This window comes from Eulemur rufifrons, chromosome 9 (genome assembly GCF_041146395.1).
Source record: "Eulemur rufifrons isolate Redbay chromosome 9, OSU_ERuf_1, whole genome shotgun sequence".
Lineage (NCBI taxonomy): Eukaryota > Metazoa > Chordata > Mammalia > Primates > Lemuridae > Eulemur > Eulemur rufifrons.
The window spans coordinates 9,383,106-9,400,889 of record NC_090991.1 but is presented as its reverse complement, the minus strand read 5'-3'; the positions used below and the strand labels follow the sequence as shown (position 1 = coordinate 9,400,889).

The following is a 17,784-nucleotide window of genomic DNA, read 5'->3' as shown; positions in this document are numbered from 1 at the left end:
TCCCTCACCTTCTCTCTCAAAAGCCTGCCTTCGTTTCTGTGGAGTGATGTGGACATTGGCAATATGGGGTGAGTAATCTGCCCCCCACCCTATTGAAGCCTGTGGGTGGGGGTGAGATCTGCAGTCAGCACACCTGAGATGATTCTCCTCCATTGTTTATTGGCCATGTGACCTGGGCCAAATTATTTGTCATGAGTCGTTTTTTTTTTTTTCTTTTTTATTTCAGCATATTATGGGGGTACAAATGTTTAGGTTACCTATATTGCCCTTGCCCCACTCGAGTCAGAGCTTCAAGCGTATCCATCCCCCAGATGGTGCACACCGCACCCATTAGGTGTGTTGTTATGAGTCTTTAAGATTGGAATAACAATCCTTTCTTACCTAACACATAGGCTGTTCTCAAGTGCAGTAATGTACATAGAAACTTTTATTTTCTAAAAACCGTATTTTAAAATGCTATTTATACCCTGTCTTACTCTAGAAAGAATTTAAAGTGGCTTACAAGATATATAAAATAGAAAACAACAACATAAACAAAGAGACATTGGGTAGCCCAACATTTGTCCACTACAACTTTCAAGATGCATCTAGAATGTCTACATGCCCAAATCTGTTGCCATCATGATAGTCTGAGCTACCATTACCTTGTACTTGGAACCGCCTCCTCACTTGTCTACTTATCCCTTTGTGTCCACCCCCCGCCCCGAAACATTTTCCACAACAGCCAGTAATCCCCAAATATGATCCCATCACATCACTCCTTTCCTGTGCTCAGCTTCCCATTCTCAAGGGAGGTTCTCCCATCTTTTTTTTTTTTTTTTTTTTTTGAGACAGAGTCTCGCTCTGTTGCCCAGGCTAGAGTGCCGTGGCGTCAGCCTAGCTCACAGCAACCTCAAACTCCTGGGCTCAAGTGATCCTACTGCCTCAGCCTCCCGAGTAGCTGGGACTACAGGCATGCGCCACCATGCCCAGCTAATTTTTTCCATATATATTTTTAGTTGTCCATATAATTTCTTTCTATTTTTAGTAGAGACAGAGTCTTGCTCTTGCTCAGGCTGGTCTCCAACTCCTGAGCTCAAACGATCCACCTGCCTCGGTCTTCCAGAGTGCTAGGATTACAGGCGTGAGCCACTGCACCCTGGGGGTTCTCCCATCTTCTATGGCAGTGGTCCCCAACCTTTTTGGCACCAGGGACTCATTTCATGGAAGACAATTTTTCCATGGACGGGGTTGGGGGGATGGTTTCAGGATGATTCATGAACATTACATTTATCGTGCACTTTATTTCTATTATTACATTGTAATATATAATGAAATAATTAAACAACTCACCATAACGCAGAATAAGTGGGAGCCCTGAGCTTGTTTGCCTCTAATGCCTCCACTGATCTGACAGGAGGCAGAGCTCAGGCGGTGATGGCAGTGATGGGGTGCAGCCATAAATACAGATGAAGCTTCTCTTACTGGCCTACAGTTCACTTCCTGTGGCCTGGGGTTGGAGACCGCAGTTCTAAGGAATATCTACCCTGCCCAAATATATATGGGCTTTTTTTGTTAAAGCAGAGGAATGACTAGGGTTTTTATCAAGCTGCAGGTGACTATAAAATATAGATAGCTTGCAATTGTGGACTCCTCAGGCCTGGTGAAATAGTGAGTTATTATCATCAGGAATGACTGGATGGGACCCTGGCATGGACCTAGAGGGTGGTGGTGCTGGGAGGTTCTGGGTAGTTGCACTTCCGAACACTGGCATGACCCTGCCTGCAGTCATCTCTCTATCCAAATAAGAACAAATATATCTTTTATCAGCTAAGAAGAGTTACTTAACTGTTTTTATTAAATACCAATGTTTCAGAGCTTTGGCTATATGTTGTAATTTACAACCTTTCCAGTGTCTGCTGCACCATTGCACTTAGAAGAAATCTCCATTCCTAACAGGAACTACAAGGCCCAGGTGATGTGGCCTCTGCCTGCTTCTTCAGCCCCTTGAAGGCCTTCCCTTTACTCATTTTGTTTTCGCCTCAATGTGTCCAGCCTCCCCCACAAGTTCCTTGAGTATATCAAGCCTTCTTTGTCTCTGAGACTTAGCCCAAGTTGTTCTTCCCTCTGCCTGGAAGGTGTCTGTCTCTTTCTGGTTCTTTTCAGTTAAAAGCCTTTTCATCAAAGAGGCCTTTTTCTGACCCCTTAACTAAACTAGTGCCTGCTCAGTTATTCTCAGTCATAACACTTTATTTCCTACATAGTGCATATCAAAATTTGTGATCATTTCATTTGTTGAGTATTTTACCTCATGGCAAAATCAAACACCATCCTCCAAGGGGAGGGACTCTCAACGTGGAGGGGGCAGGAGACAGAGAACAGAGGGGCAAAAGCACAGTTAAGGCCATAGGCCCGCTGCGCTGACCACAATGAGTCGCTGTGGGCAGTTCAACGGCCAGGTCCGTCAACCCAGCAAGAAGGAACGAACCATTCACGCTCATGCTGAAAATTCTGATTTCATCCTTAGTCAACTAGGAGCGGCTCAACCCCGATGGTCAGAGCAGGATATATTATTTCCATCCTAAGAACCTTCCTAGGAACCCCAAGTCTTGTTTCCATTTGTGGCATTCGCTAAGCAATAACTGTGGGCGGGACGACGATGGGTGAAAAGAGTCTGAGCTCCGCCCCTGCAGGACTCCGGTATTTCGGGACCTCGGACTTTAAGATCTGCCTCCTCAGCTTTCTGAAAGGGCGGGGCAACGAGCTAAGCTGTCACCGCCTTCTTTCCACCCGGCTAGCTGTCACGTGTGTTTGGCTGTTCAATAACACCTCTTCTTCCGGGACTTCCTGGTCGTCGCGACCAATCAAAGTGTTCTTCCTGTCCTTACCATTGTCAGCCTGCTGCCAATCGGCGCGCCTCTACCAACGCCCCTTAAAGGCGCCGCCACCGCCTCTGGAGCGCCCGGCGAACCAATTTCTCGGTTCCGGCCCCCACCTGCAGTATGGAGTCGCCTCGGGGGCGGCCCGGGCCCGAGGCCGACCTTCTGGCTCCAGCGGAACAGCAGGCCGCGATCTTCGGCGGCGGGCCAGACCGAACGTCCTCTGAGCCGCCGTCAGGCCTCCGAGTGTACGGGAAGGAAGAGGCCGAGAACGTTGGGGGCGCGAGCCGCCACCACAGGGCGTCCCCGAAGACTTCGAGCTGCGGCGTTGTCCACCGGCCGGCTCAGGAGGCTCGGGAAGACGAGCCTGGGCCCCAAGGGACGCTGTCTGGGCCCGGGAGCCGCCGGGGGGCGCCAGGTGCCGAGCACTACCCGCCCTTGTCCTCCTGGCACAAAGACCCTGAGCCGCCCGAGGACGTGCCTGAGTCTGAGAGGGTCCGCCGTCGAGGGAGCCCGGGAAGCGACGGGATGAATGTTGAGCAGCAGCAGGAGGAGGAAGACAACGACGAGGAGGCGGCGGCGGCGGCTGGCAGGGCCGGCCGCTCGTTCTCTAGTCGCCTTCAGGACAGCCGCAGCCTGGACGGGCTCAGCGGGGCATGCGGCGGCGCCGGGTCCGCAGGGAGTGCGGAGTCCGGAGCCGGCGGCGGACGCCGGGCCACCATCTCCAGCCCCCTGGAGCTGGAGGGTACAGTGAGCCGCCACGGCGACCTCACCCACTTTGTCGCCAACAACCTGCAACTCAAGATCCGTCTGAGTGGCGTCCCTCCACCCCTGCCCCCTGCCCCTGCGCGGCCCTGCCCAGCGCCTGCAGCCACACCCACACCAGTCATCCCGCCCATCGACCCCGACGTGCTGCGGGATCTGGAGCGGCTGAGTCGGGAGCTGGGCGGCCGGGTGGACCGTCTGCTTCGCGGATTGGGTGGCGCGGTGCAGGAGCTGACCGCGCTGAGCGTGGGCTGCATTCAGACCTACCGCGACGCCGTGGACTCCTTAGGAGAAGCCGTGGACATGAGCATCAAGGGCATGTACACCCTGCTGGCGCGCTGCGAGGAGCTGGAGCGGGCTCTGCAGCCGGTTCAGGGGCTGGCGCGCCAAGTCCGGGATATCCGACGCACTCTGGAGGTGTTGGAGGCCCTGTGCAAGTGACTAGTGGAGCAGGAGAGGCCGGGCTAGCCAGGCCAGGGTCCAGCAGGACCCTAAGGATTCTTCAAGGAGCCCTATGGGAACTGCTGGCTGAGGGAGGCCTATGTGTTGGAGGCTCACCCAGATGCGTTTAGCCGGCCGGTGTCCTCTCTGGGCCTTAGGCCGGTGTATATGGGGAAGTTCTAAGGCTGTCCTGGTGGGGAGGGATGTTGCTCTGCTTCTATTCAGTTGGCCACCTGCAGCTAACCTGTTCTTTCCAACTCTCCTCCCTAACCAGAGCACCATCCCTGGAAACAAAGGGTTTTAGGACTTGGCTTGAAGGTGAAGACGTGATTCCCATATGTGATCAAGATAAGGGAACGGAGAAGGACCCAGCCCCCACTGTGGCCATCCTAACTCCAAAGGCCACATCTCAGGTGCCAGGGGTTAGGGGAGCTTGAGTAGTCCTTGGCCAAATACCATGCAGGCAAGGATGGACACCTAGAGATGGATAACCTCCTGCTTCTGCCCTCTGGCCTCTACCATACCACTTTCCCAGCCAGAACCGGGGTGGAGCTGGGAGGAATGCATCGCACGGTGGAGAGGGTGAGGTGGGAGGTATCCCACTGCTCTCAGGGTTCCGGTAGAATTGTTGCTGGGTTTGAAGCCCACCTGTTGTGGAGTGTTCTAATCAGTTTTGGCTTTCTGAGTTTTTGTGGAATTAAAGTGCTGCTGCTGCTAAGGCTGACGCTGTGTCTGTGTGGGGCTGCAGTGACTGATGAGCTAAAGGAATGGGAGTGAGGGTGGGTCTTGTGGCCCCTGCTGGGAGTGGGGTGGGGGTCCCAGGCTTGATGGAGAAGGATATGGTTCCTGCTCTTAGGCAGTGGATTTGAGGGGAAATGTGACACAGATAATCATCACTCAGAGGGGCCCAGAGATGCGGTGAAAGCAGAAACGCAAGCCAGGTGTTCTAGAAGAGGAAGGGAAGGGGTTGTCTTCTCAGGTCCTGACGGACGGGGCAGGAGCTGGGTGGATTGGACATCTTGGCTGGAGAAGAAGACTGGGAACAATTGTCAGCTCCATTCCTGACCATCTCTCACACTCTGCTGATCAGTGCCACATGTAATAGTTTGAGAAAATCTTGTCCTGAACCCCTAGCACCTTCCGTTTACAAATCACATACTAAGTTCAGGAGCCACATGTTATGGTCGTAAGATTTAGAAAGAATTCTGGTTTCTCTAAAGCCGTTCCCCTCAAGACACTCCCACTTTAGGCTGAACTCCATCCAATACGTTTCTCTCACGGGCGTGAAATGTTCCGGGATCGGAAATATTGCTTCAAGAGCTTTCCTCAGTTACATTTTTTGTCCCTAAAATTAAAAATCCCTATTCTTCTAAAAAAAAAAAAAAGCACTATTTCGTGGCCCGTACGGGGATCGAACCCGCGACCTTGGCGTTATTAGCACCACGCTCTAACCAACTGAGCTAACCGGCCAGCTGAAAGTGAAAGGTCGCTATAAAACCATGTAAGTGCACATACACTGCTCAACCCTATCTCGAGGGAAACCTGAAATGGTAAGACTGCTGTAGAAGACATGAAAGTAGAACACGAAAACTGACTCACTGAGCATTTAGGCAAGTGAGCCAGGCCGCGATACTGGCAAACACAGATAATGTGATTTCGGCGCTTGGATGCAGGCTGAGGCGCAAATATGACGTGCACGAGGTACAAAATGCTCATGATGCCCACGCGACCAGAAACGCAAGATGCTTGAGGGCACGCGGCGGATTCCGTGAAAGAGGATAGACGGATACATGGGAAATTGGTAGACCTAATGCTGTAAAGCCCTGTGACCCTCCTCTCAGAGCCTATGCAAAAGCACAGACGTACAAAGGCACCGCTGGGAATCGAACCCAGGATCTCCTGTTTACTAGACAGGCGCTTTAACCAACTAAGCCACGGCACCCTCCATGAGCGCTTTCGCGGGGTATTTCTCTGGCCAAATCAGATCCATGGTAGAAGTGCCCTCTCTGATTGGAGGCCATACTAGAAAATGTAATAGGATAAGGGACATCGCTGGGGAAGAGAAAGAGTGCTAGGGAGACAGGGAAGCTGAATGAGGCTGGAGCACACTGAGAGAAACAAGAGTGTACTAGTTTTGACACTACAAAACTGAGCACAGGCCGCGGTAACGGCAAGCCGACGAGGATGGGATTCGAACCCACGCGTGCAGAGCACAATGGATTAGCAGTCCATCGCCTTAACCACTCGGCCACCTCGTCTGCGGAAAAGCGCCTCACGCTTTCTTCTCTGGGGCCTGAACTCTTACTCCTGACTGTGGGGACCGCCTCTGTCCCAAGGGGAGAACATTAGGTGGGAAACCCGCCCAGCACCGCGAAGCCGGAGACCAAGCGACCTCCTTGCCTGCGCGATTAGCCGACCCTCCTCCCTCTGAGCTGAGCGGTCCCGAGCTGCGCCTGTCTCCAGGAGCCCAGCTATACGCCCAGAATTACTGTATCTGGATCCGCTGCAACCCGCCCCGCCCCCGGAGAGTGTTGGGATCCTCCGACTGGGCGGCCTCGGGACTTCGAGCCAGAAGCCCTTCCCTTCCGGCTTCTAAGAAATATTGCATCTTTGACCTGAACGCTGGGGTCCGAGCACAGTTGAAAATAAAGGGAATTAAATAAAAACCTTAGGAAGAAAAGTGACCCCGACGTGATTTGAACACGCAACCTTCTGATCTGGAGTCAGACGCGCTACCGTTGCGCCACGAGGTCAGCCGGCCAGAGGGGTGAACAGGTCTTCTCTTGACCACTGTGCGGCCAGGCGGCCGGGGTCCAGTGATCAAGACCTGGGAACCAAGGACTGTCCTGCTATTCTGAACACCTGCAAGGTGGTTACCTCTGCTTGTCCCCTTGACCCGTGGGGACGGGCTTAATAACACTAGCAGCCCATCATCTTCGAGATTAAGTCTTAACTACTTAGCTGGCCTCCAAAGTCAAGCAATACAGTGGTACTGTTAAGCATGTTAGCTCTGGAACTAGGTTGCCAGGGATCTGAAGGGACATGTGCTTTGCTACTTATCAGCTGTGTAATTAAGGCTAAATTTTTGTCTTTGTGTTTTGGTTTTTTTTTTTAGGTACGGGGTCTTGCTGTGTTGCCCAGGCTGGAGTGCAGTGGCTATTCACAGGCGCAATGATTGTGCACTACAGCCTCAGGTGATCCATCCACACAGCCGGCTTTGCCTCACCAGTAGCTGGAACTACAGGCACCCCCCAACACCGCACCTGGCTTAGGATACTTTTCTAAAATCTACTGTGTCTCAATGTCCCCATCTTTAAAATGCTAAAGATTGATAACTATTAGTTTATTTACTACAGATAAAGTGCTCAGAGCCTGGCTGGGAATAATTACTCAGTTATTGATATTCTTAGTACTACCTGGAACTTGCTTGATTCTTTTGCCACGCCCTCTCATCCCCCATGTGACAACCATGCTGACTCCTTTACAGTTGCCTAAACTCACCACAGTCTCTACTGTTTGTGCCACTGTCCCTGGTATTGCTTGATGGTCTTTCCAGCCCTTGGTTACTTGGCTGACCCTTCCAGACCACTCAGGACTCACTCAGGAACTCCCTCCTCCTCGCTTCTTGGGAAGAAGGCCTTTCCTGTGTCTCCTTCAAGATGACACTTAAAATATCATAATTTAGTTGTTTTCTTGGTGTGTCCCTCATTAGACTACCAGAGAGTTGGAAATATGTATTCCTAGTATCCAGCACAATTCCTGGAATATGTGTTCAATAAGTATTTGTGAAATTAGTGAGGGATGGCTTTAGCAAAAGCACTGGGGTGGGCAAGAGCCTGGCTTACAGAAGAAGGAGACATGTCTGGGTAGATGAAGAGCATGGGATGAGTTAGAAAATTTTGCTAGAAAGGGAAGCTGGGTCGGTGACTATGGTTACCAGGGAACATGGAGTTGTTCTCTAAGCACAGAGAGATTGCAGCACACGTGAAGAGTATACTCTGATGTTTCATTTTAACAGTTTTCAAATTTTAGAAATCAATAAATAACTTCACTCTGTTCACATTGCCCAATATGGTAACCACTAGGTTGGCTATTCAATGTGAGGCTATTCAAATTAAACTAAATTTTAAAAATTCAGGCCGGGCGCGGTGGCTCACGCCTGTAATCCTAGCACTCTGGGAGGCCCAGGCGGGTGGATCGCTCGAGGTCAGGAGTTCGAGACCAGCCTGAGCAAGAGTGAGACCCCCGTCTCTACTAAAAATAGAAAGAAATTATATGGACAACTAAAATATATATATATACACAAACAATTAGCCGGGCATGGTGGTGCATGCCTGTAGTCCCAGCTACTCGGGAGGCTGAGGCAGTAGGATCGCTTAAGCCCAGGAGTTTGAGGTTGCTGTGAGCTAGACTGACGCCACGGCACTCACTCTAGCCCGGGCAACAGAGTGAGACTCTGTCTCAAAAAAAAAAAAAAAAAAAAAAAAAAAAAATTCAGTTCCTCGGTCCCATGAGCCACATGTCATGTGTTAGCTGGCTACCATGTTGGACAGAGACAATATATAATATTTCCAAAAAGTTCTGTTGGACAGCACTGGCCCAGAAGCTGAAAGCTGGCAGACTGAAGGGATGTATACTTTTGCCACCGAGGTTTGTTTGTGATTTTTTTTTTTTTCTCAATTTTTTCGTTTTAAAGTTAGAGACCAAAATTGAAGATTGGGATGACAATCTAGGTTTCTGGCCTCTCAAAACAAAGGAGAGCAAAGCTCAGCAATCTGGCTGCACTGGACTTGGTTTCCCTCAAGATGATTGAAGCTGAGCAGCTGCTGCACCAGTCCCTACCCTCACCCCCCTCAACTCGTACACACACTTTAATAATTTATTTTTAAAAGACAAGGTCTGACTCTGTCGCCCAGTGGCATGATAATAGCTCACTGCAACCTTGAACCTCCCGCGTAGCTGGGACTAGAGGATCGGGCCACCATGCCAGGCTAAATTTTTTTTTGCAGAAACAGGGTCTCAAGCGATCCCCCTTGACCTCCCAAAGTGCTAGGGTTACAGGCATGAGCCACCGCGTCTGCCCAGCCTCTACACACACTTTAGAATGGGCATGGGCTCTGCTGGGCTTTGATTCTTTTTTCCCCTGACCTTGAGGAATTTCATTTATTTGTTGCCTGACTCCCACGTGGCAGCACCTGTTACCTTTTTCTTTCAATCTTTCCCTTGGGGAATGGGAATGTCTATCCTATGCCTGTCCCACCATTGTATTTGGGAAATGCACAACTTATCTGATTTTACAGGCTCACAGCTGGGGAGGAATTTTGCCACAGAATGAATTTTACCTTTAATCTAACCTCTATCTGATTATATGATATTTAGAAGATACTTTGGACTTTAGAATTGATGCTGGAATGAGTTAAGACTATTGGAGCTGTTGGAATGAAATGAATGCATTTTGTGTGCAAGAAGGTCATGAATTTGGGGGGGGCAGCCAGGATGGAATGTCATAGGCTAAATGTTTGTGCCCCCCACCACCAAAGTTCATATATTGAAGCCCTAATCCCCAATGTGATGGTATTTGGAGGTGGGCCTCTGGGAGGTAATTAGATTTAGATTAGGTCTTGATGGTGGGGCCCTCATGATGGGATTGGTGGCCTTATGAAAAAAGGAAGACAGAGACATCTCTCTCCATGCGCTGGCACAGAGGAAGGACAATGTGAGCACATAACAAGAATGCAGCTGTCTACAAGCCAGGAAGGGACCTATCACCAGGAACTGAATCCGCCTGCAGCTTGATCTTTGACATGCCCTAGCCTTTGACTTGCCCGTAGCCCAGAACTATGAGAAATAAATGTGTTGTTTACGCCACCCAGTCTATGATATTTTGTTATGGCAGTCTAGGCTAAGACACAATAAGTGAGTAAAGTAATAAATAAAATGATTACAAATTATTGAGGACTAGTGAGACATAAGAATGTGGTGGTTAAGAGCTTAGATTTTCCCAGCCTGAGCAAGAGCGAGACCCCATCTCTACTAAAAATAGAAAGAAATTATATGGACAACTAAAATATATATAGAAAAAAAAATTAGCCGGGCATGGTGGCGCGTGCCTGTAGTCCCAGCTACTCGGGAGGCTGAGGCAGTAGGATCGCTTGAGCCCAGGAGTTTGAGGTTGCTGTGAGCTAGGCTGACGCCATGGCACTCACTCTAGCCCGGGCAACAAAGTGAGACTCTGTCTCAAAAAAAAAACAAACAAACAAAAAAAAAACTTTGTATAAAAAAAAAAAAAGAGCTCAGATTTTCAAGTCCAACTGGGTTTGAAGCCTGGTGTCACCTATTACAGGCTCTGTGGCCTCAGACAGATAAATGTATTGCTCTGTGCTTCAGTTTCCTTATCTGAGTCTACCTCATAGAGGGTGAGGTTTAAAAGACAATGCAGGCCGGTCCCAGGAGGGTGGATCCTTTGAGCTCAGGAGTTCGAGACCAGCCTGAGCAAGAGCGAGACCCCGTCTCTACTAAAAAAACAGAAAGAAATTATATGGACAACTTAAAAATATATATAGAAAAAATTAGCTGGGCATGGTGACACATGCCTGTAGTCCCAGCTACTCGGGAGGCTGAGGCAGGAGGATTGCTTGAGCCCAGGAGTTTGAGGTTGCTGTGAGCTATTCTGATGCCATGGCACTCTAGCCTGGGCAACAGAGTGAGACTCTGTCTCAAAAAAAAAAAGAAAAGAAAAGAAAAAGAAAAAAATGTATTTATAGCACCTATTACCTTGCAGATTTGTTATTTGTTGGCATGTTTGTTGATCTCCTTGACTAGAATATAAACTCGACGAAGGTATGGACTTTTGTCTTGTTCATCAGTGTACTCCTAAGTGCCCAGCACAGTGCCTGGCACTTACTAGATGGTCAATAAATATATAAATATTTGTTGAATGAATGAATGAATGAATGTCTCTTGGGCTTGTAGTTTAGACAGGCTTGAAGGCACTGAGATGGGGAGTGGCCTGGGGTAGGTGGGGAACCTACTCTTCTTACCCCACCTGAAGGGTTCAAGCTGGCCCTTAGAAATGGGGTGTGCTTAGCCTGAGGATCCATCTGTTCTCCTGAGAAATCAGCCGGGAGGTTCCTTGAGGGATCCCCATTGAGGCCCAAAGGTCAGTGAGGTCACCCTATGTATGAGGTACTTGGACTGTAGCTGGGTCATGTCGGAGGCTCAGCATCTCAAAGAAATAGTGAAATGGAGTTGAATCTGCGTCCCAGCCAGCTCTAAGCCTCCTAAGGACACAGGGACTGTTCCAATTCCTTCCTCCACTCCCCGTCTTTCTGGCCTCGGTGTTCTACGCTGCTTCCGAAAGGCTTCTTTCATCCACATCCTAATTCAACGACGCTGGCCATTTCTACACTCTGCAAATCCCTCACTAATCTGAGCAAAGTTGTTTGGGGGAAATCGGAGCTTCCTCAAGGAAGGTTCAGGCCTGGGGTCCTCAGACAATCAAGGGCTCCGTGAAAATATGTGAATGCCGGATAATCTAGGGGCACCCGCCCCTCCACGTTCGGTTCCCTTGTCTCTGGGATCCAGAGCAATGGGAAGCTAAAAGGATGCGAAGAAGGGAAGCGAAAAGTGTCCGTGCCTTGGGAGTGGCGGTGACAGCGCCCTCGGGTGATCAACTCTCACGCGGAGGGTCACCCTGGGCAGTAGCCGGGACAGAGGGCCGCAGAGCTCCCGGCGTGGGCATTAGGGGAGGCAGGGATGTCCCCGGACTAGGGCAGGGCGGGTTTCCGTTCGCTGACCCTGTGTGGGCACCTGGGCAATGCAGGGCTGCGCCACACCGCACACTCTCCGGTGTAGGTCGTTTGGCTCCGCGCAGGTAGCTAGCGGTCGAGACAGCCATGAGTCTGCACCACCTAACGGGGTATCCCAACTCCTGGAGGCCCACCGCCGCGCGAGAACTTACTGCTCTCGCGAGATTTTTAGAGCCCTAGACGCTGGGCCCGCGTACGCAGTTACCAAGGCAACTGGGCGGTGCCTCAGCGAGCGGGAAGGAGGTGTTCGTCGAGATTTTGCCTGCTTTCCGGGGAGACTTCAAGAGTGGTCGTCCCTGAACTTCCAACCTCAGAGATCACGGCCTCCACGCCTGGCGGTGCTCCTGTCCCCGAGGACCATGGGCCGGATCTCCGGGCTCGTGCCCTCTCGCTTCCTGACGCTCCTGGCGCATCTAGTGGTCGTCATCACCTTATTCTGGTCCCGCGTAAGACCCGCGACTGTTCTCGTTACCCGCCCCTGCCCCCCCGCCATTCCCAACTCGGAGTGGTCCCAGCCCAGCCGTGCCCTTTCCTCGAGGGTCTTACCCACTGGGTCCTCCCATTCCCCGCCGCCCCCAGGTCTGCCCCGCAGCCCACCCTTTTTTCACTTCTTTCTCTCTGCTCTGCTCCCAGGACAGCAACATCCTGGCCTGCCTCCCACTCAGGTTCACCCCCGAGGAGTATGAGAAGCAGGACACTCAGTGAGCTCTTGGGCCAGGGTGGTCAGAACAAAGAGGTGGTGAGAGTGGAGGGGTCTGAAAAGAAGTCCAGAAGGCCTGAGCCAGTCCCCTTCCTCTCTGCAGGCTGGTGGTAGCGCTCTCTGTCACCCTGGGCCTCTTTGCAGTGGAGCTGGCCGGTTTCCTCTCAGGAGTCTCCATGTTTAACAGCACCCAGAGCCTCATCTGTATCCTTTTTGCCGCCCACCTTTCCCACACGACCCCATTTACATTACGACTCGACTCCCTACAGCCACGTAGCTAGGCCTCTCTGGCACAATAGTTACCTGCCCTAGCCGGCAAGAATCTCTCCAGTTAAAAGATCTTAGGCATTGTGAGAGATTTAATATAATATTCAAACATTTACTAAACCTTGCTAGGCAACAGTCACTGGAGATTGCAAAATGAGAGTAAAACAGAGTTTTCTACCTTGAGGAGGAGGCAGACACACACCTGTAATTCAGTGTGATAAGCACTATGCTATAGGAGTGTGTAAAGAGATAAAGCACTATAGGAACTCAGAAAAGACAAAGGAAGTGAGGTACATGGATCAGGGAGGGCTCTTGACTCTTGAATTGTGGGTCAGGAGGACCAGGGCACTAGAGGCGGATGCCCGCAGAGTGTGTCAAGTCGCTGTGAGCATTCCTGCCTTGCCTGGGGTAGGTGAGGACCCTACTCATACCCCACCTGAAGGGTCCAAGTTGGCCCTTAGAAATGGGGTGGGCTTAGCCCGAGGTCCCTCTGTGGAGGCTCAGGTCTGGCCTCTCCTCACTTGGCTGTCCTAAAAGTAAGAAGGCAGGGCTGCTGACTCTAGCCCTTACAGTATGGTGAGAGAGCAAGAGATGAACCTGAGTGCTGATGCCAGCCCCGTCACACCACTGTCCTTTTCTGGCCCATCACTACTTGTCCATCTAAAGAACTTTCCTTGACTCTGATGCTTTCCAAGCCATTGGGGCTCACTGTAGTGCATCTGTGGCTCTTTCTTTCTTCATATTCGAGCGTTGGGAGTGCACAACGTACTGGTACATTTTTGCCATCTGCAGGTGTGGTAGCACCAAATATTTGGGGATGAGGGAGGAAGGTTTCCCCCACCTCTGAAGATTTTCCCCCACCCAGCCCTTTCCTGTACGTGTGAAATGCCAGATCCATTCATCCTGGAGTCTTTTGAAGTTTCACACAACCCCTATCCCACTCTCCCTACACTTTGGGGGTGGGGTCTCTGGTTTGGAGAATTGGTTATTTACATTGGAAGGGGCCCTGAACCTACCACCTGCCTTCTGCAGCGCGCTCCCAGCTGTTACTGAAATGGCGTTATTCCTCGCCGTATTTGGGCTGAAAAAGAAACCTTTCTGATCACCTTAATGACGGGAACTTAAGGATGAAGTCCAGAGGAGCAAGGGCTGCTTACCATTCCTGGAAGGAGGAAGGCATAGGCTTCCGTCCTTGCCCCTGAAACTGCTTCTGGTGGAAGATGTCAGTGTTGGTAAAATCATCTCCCAAGTATGGGAATAGCATTGTTTATTTAGTACTTTGTAATAAAATATATTTTATGGTAAGATTAAGAGTTATACAATTTTCACGGGACAATTAGTTTGGCCAAACTACTGGAGAAAAAAGAAAGGCTGTTTTCCAGTCCTGCAGAGCATAAGATAGAAGGTATCGCTTCTATTGTGATTATTACGGTATATGTCTGGCGGAAGGCAGTGGGCGGAGATATGTAAATAAATGGCGCCTACGGCTAGCGCTCCATCAGAATGAGCGGAGCATTCTGGGAGGAATTGTTTATCCTTTTTCCGCAGCCGAACAGAATAAAAAATATATGTATATTTTAAAGCTACTAAAAAATATGCAGCAATATAATTGAAACGACCTTAAATGGCTGGTTACTAGGACTTACGCATTCTTTGGTCACCCTAGCTTATAGTGGTATGTTATACAATGAGTACGGAATGTCATGAAAACACAGTTATCGTCAGGTGGGTTAATCCTTACCTGTTTCTCCGTATGGAGAACAGATTAGAAAATGATGATTGGAGCTCGTATGATACGTGATTATACGTCTCTGCGTAATCAGGACTTGCAACACCCTGATTGCTCCTATCTGATTCTTCCTGACGATCTATCAACTTTTTTATTCTATGATTTTGAAATGAAGTGTTTAAGTTTTATTTGTTGTTTACATTTTTGTTTAGTATGGGGGGTACTGACTTGTTCGATATTTGTTGGTGAAACTTGTGGGCATTTTGTATATTTTCTTTTTCTCTGTATTGTGAGTTCAAGTTTGGGTGTAAGGTTTTGTTTTTGGTAGTTTTTTTACCGCATAGCTGATAGTCTATGTCTGGTTTCTTATCTTCGTAGCTATTATTGCAGTTGGAAGTTTTGTCAGTTAGCTTTTTCAGTTTTAGTGGTTTGGTTGACAGGATTGGATATTTATACTTATGAGCCCCTTCCTCACTTGGCAGTGATTCGCACCTCTTCTCAGGAGATATTTCTCAACTAGCAGATGTCTGTGATCTTGTACATGCAAGATGGTTCCCCTCCCTGATGATGGATTGATTAATGATTTTTCAACTTTACCGTGGTGCAAAAGCAATATTGAGCAGAAAGCATAGTTCGAGTACCAATACAACCATTCTTTTTCACTTTCAGTGCAGTATTCAACAAATTACATGATATATTCAACACTTTATTATAAAATGGGCCTTATGTTAGATAATTTTGTCCAACTGTAGGCTAATGTAAGTGTTCTGAGCACGTTTAAGTTAGCCCAAGCTAAGCTATGGTGTTCCATAGGTTAGGTGTATTAATGCATTTTTTTTTTTTCTTTTGAGACAGTCTTGTTCTGTTGCCCAGGGTGGAGGGCAGTGGTGCCATCACAGGTCACTGCAGCCTCAAACCCTGGGCTGAAGCAATCCTCCCACCTCAACCTGCCGAGAGTAGCTGGGACTACAGGTAAACACAACTACACCCGGCTGATTTTTCTATGTTTGGTAGAAACAGGGTCTTTGCTTTGTTGCTCAGGCTGGTCTTAAACTCCTGACCTCAAGTGATCTTCCTACCTCGGCCTCCCCAAAGTGCTGGGATTACAGGTGTGAGCCACACCACACTGGCCACATTTTCACTTAAGATGTTTTCAACTTACGATGGGTTTATTGGAATATAATCCCATCATAAGTCAAACATTTGTGTTTCTAAATTCCATAATTTTAGTTATTTGCTATATTTTTTATTTCAAAAATTTAAATGAGCAAAGAATCATTTGTGTATCTTGGATTTTCTATAAAATGATCATTTGTGCCAGTCATACATGGTGTCACAAATGTTCTTTTGTCAAACTCTCCATATCACAGTGGCAAGAAGGGCCACCTGCTCAGGGTGGAGCTTCCACCGAGGAACCTGGCAGAGCACCCTTGTTGTTCAGTTAGTAGCCTGACGAGAACACCCTCCACTCCTGCCTGCTAGTGCACAGCAAGAACATGTCCAAAAGAAAGTTATTAAAACACATAACACACTACTAGGCATTATACAAATACACAAATTACAATAATCTAAAGTTCCATTATATGACAGATGAATATTCTCAGATTCGTTGTATGTTGGGAAGATTCTCTCTACACTTTTCAGCCCTGAATGGTGAAGCCCAGGCCATTCCAAATCAGCATAAAGCATCCAAGGAGATGCTTTCTGGTGATGCCTTTCAGGTGATGCCTCACACACGTAACCTTTTTCTTTGTCCCTTTTCATGGCAGCCCTTCATCCTTACCATTCAGTCAATGGATACTTACTGAGCACTTAGTATATGCAAAGCTCTATGGTAGGTACTGAGGGAACAGATGTGAATATGACCCATACTCAGCTTTGGCCATCACAGATCTGAAAACTGCAGTCCCCAACCCCTGTCCCTGGCCTGTTAGGGACCAGGCCTTAGAGCTCCACGGGGCACTCCCCTCCTGTCTGTGGAAAAATTATCTTCCATGAAACTTAGGAACCAAGGGGCTGCACAGCAGGAGGTGAGCAGTGGACAAGCAAGTGAAGCTTCGTCTGTATTTACAGCTGTTCCCCATTGCTGGCTTCACTACCTGAACTCTGCCTCCCACCCCCCAACCCCGTGGAAAAATTGTCTTCCATGAAACTAATCCCTGGTGCCAAAAAGGTTGGGGACTGCTGTCTTAAAAGAAACAATTTATAGTACTCCCAGAGTAACTTAATGGGAAATTGTGACAAGTGCTACAAAGGAGATTTACAGATGCTACCTGGTAGGGATTAATTTGCCCAAGATAGGAGTGTTGTTTCTACAAGAGCAGTTTGAGTGGGGTCCTGGAGTGTGGCCGGAGCAGAGAGATAGGATTGCAGAGTATGGAGGAGATGAGAAGGGTGGGCCTTGCTGGCCATGGCTAGTGGCTTGATCAGGAAGGCCACATGATAATCTGTCTTTCACCCTGGTGGGGTGCAGTGCTCCTACCAACTTGGGAAAGCTGACTGTTTTTCAGGAACTTTTAAGAGCTAGTTGTTAAACAGAGTCATTGTTAAAAATTAAATTATGTAAACTTACTATTAAATAAATTATGTGTGTATGTGTGTGTATATATATATATTTATTATTATTTTTTATGAGACTTGTTGCCCAGGCTAGAGGGCAGTGGCATCATCATAGCTCATTGCAATTTCAAACTCCTGGGCTCAAGCCTCCTGCTGCAGCTTCCCGAGTAACTGTGACTACAGGCGTGCACCACCAAGCAGGCTAATTTTTTTATTTTTAGTAGCCCAGTTTTTTTTTTTTTTTTTTTTTTTTTTGAGACAGAGTCTCACTCTGTTGCCCAGGCTAGAGTGAGTGCCGTGGCGTCAGCCTAGCTCACAGCAACCTCAAACTCCTGAGCTTAATGATCCTCCTGTCTCAGCCTCCCGAGTAGCTGGGACTACAGGCATGCACCACCATGCCCGGCTAATTTTTTCTATATATATTTTTAGCTGTCCATATAATTTCTCTCTATTCTTAGTAGAGATGGGGTCTCGCTCTTGCTCAGGCTGGTCTCGAACTCCTGAGCTCAAAGGATCCACCCACCTCGGCCTCCCAGAGTGCTAGGATTACAGGCGTGAGCCACTACGCCCGGCCACCAGTTTTTCTATTTTTAGTAGAGATGGCTCTCACTCTTGCTTAGGCTGGTCTCCAACTCCTGGGCTCAAGCATTCCTCCCG

At 49.0% G+C, this 17,784-nt stretch overlaps 2 protein-coding genes and 5 non-coding genes across 11 annotated transcripts; 3 read left to right on the top strand and 4 right to left on the bottom strand.

The window, feature by feature from the left end:
• Positions 1–528: 528 nt before the first annotated feature.
• On the top strand, positions 529–4,782 carry BORCS6 (BLOC-1 related complex subunit 6). Its single transcript, XM_069483349.1, has one exon. The coding sequence runs from the start codon at positions 2,982–2,984 to the stop codon at positions 4,062–4,064; it is 1,083 nt and encodes a 360-aa protein (XP_069339450.1). The 5' UTR covers positions 529–2,981; the 3' UTR covers positions 4,065–4,782.
• Positions 4,783–5,460: 678 nt separating this feature from the next.
• Positions 5,461–5,534, bottom strand: TRNAI-AAU (transfer RNA isoleucine (anticodon AAU)). The gene has a single exon. It is a non-coding gene; the product is annotated as a tRNA-Ile (tRNA).
• Positions 5,535–5,932: 398 nt separating this feature from the next.
• On the bottom strand, positions 5,933–6,006 carry TRNAT-AGU (transfer RNA threonine (anticodon AGU)). Its single transcript has one exon. It is a non-coding gene; the product is annotated as a tRNA-Thr (tRNA).
• Positions 6,007–6,240: 234 nt separating this feature from the next.
• On the bottom strand, positions 6,241–6,322 carry TRNAS-GCU (transfer RNA serine (anticodon GCU)). The gene has a single exon. It is a non-coding gene; the product is annotated as a tRNA-Ser (tRNA).
• Positions 6,323–6,745: 423 nt separating this feature from the next.
• On the bottom strand, positions 6,746–6,817 carry TRNAW-CCA (transfer RNA tryptophan (anticodon CCA)). The gene has a single exon. It is a non-coding gene; the product is annotated as a tRNA-Trp (tRNA).
• Positions 6,818–12,231: 5,414 nt separating this feature from the next.
• On the top strand, positions 12,232–14,028 carry TMEM107 (transmembrane protein 107). Of its 5 annotated transcripts, none has more exons than XM_069483346.1 (5): positions 12,232–12,318; positions 12,506–12,573; positions 12,676–12,776; positions 13,535–13,610; positions 13,872–14,028. In XM_069483346.1, exons 1-5 carry the CDS (start codon positions 12,232–12,234, stop codon positions 13,939–13,941), a joined length of 402 nt encoding a protein of 133 aa, XP_069339447.1. In that variant the 3' UTR covers positions 13,942–14,028. The 5 variants fall into 5 exon arrangements, with proteins under 5 accessions (XP_069339447.1, XP_069339445.1, XP_069339448.1 ...); XM_069483344.1 differs by having other exon boundaries at positions 13,535–13,631; XM_069483347.1 differs by having other exon boundaries at positions 12,658–12,776.
• A 529-nt stretch (positions 14,029–14,557) lies between these two features.
• LOC138392752 (U8 small nucleolar RNA) lies at positions 14,558–14,694 on the top strand. The gene has a single exon (XR_011235029.1). It is a non-coding gene; the product is annotated as a U8 small nucleolar RNA (small nucleolar RNA).
• The last annotated feature ends 3,090 nt before the right edge of the window (positions 14,695–17,784 follow it).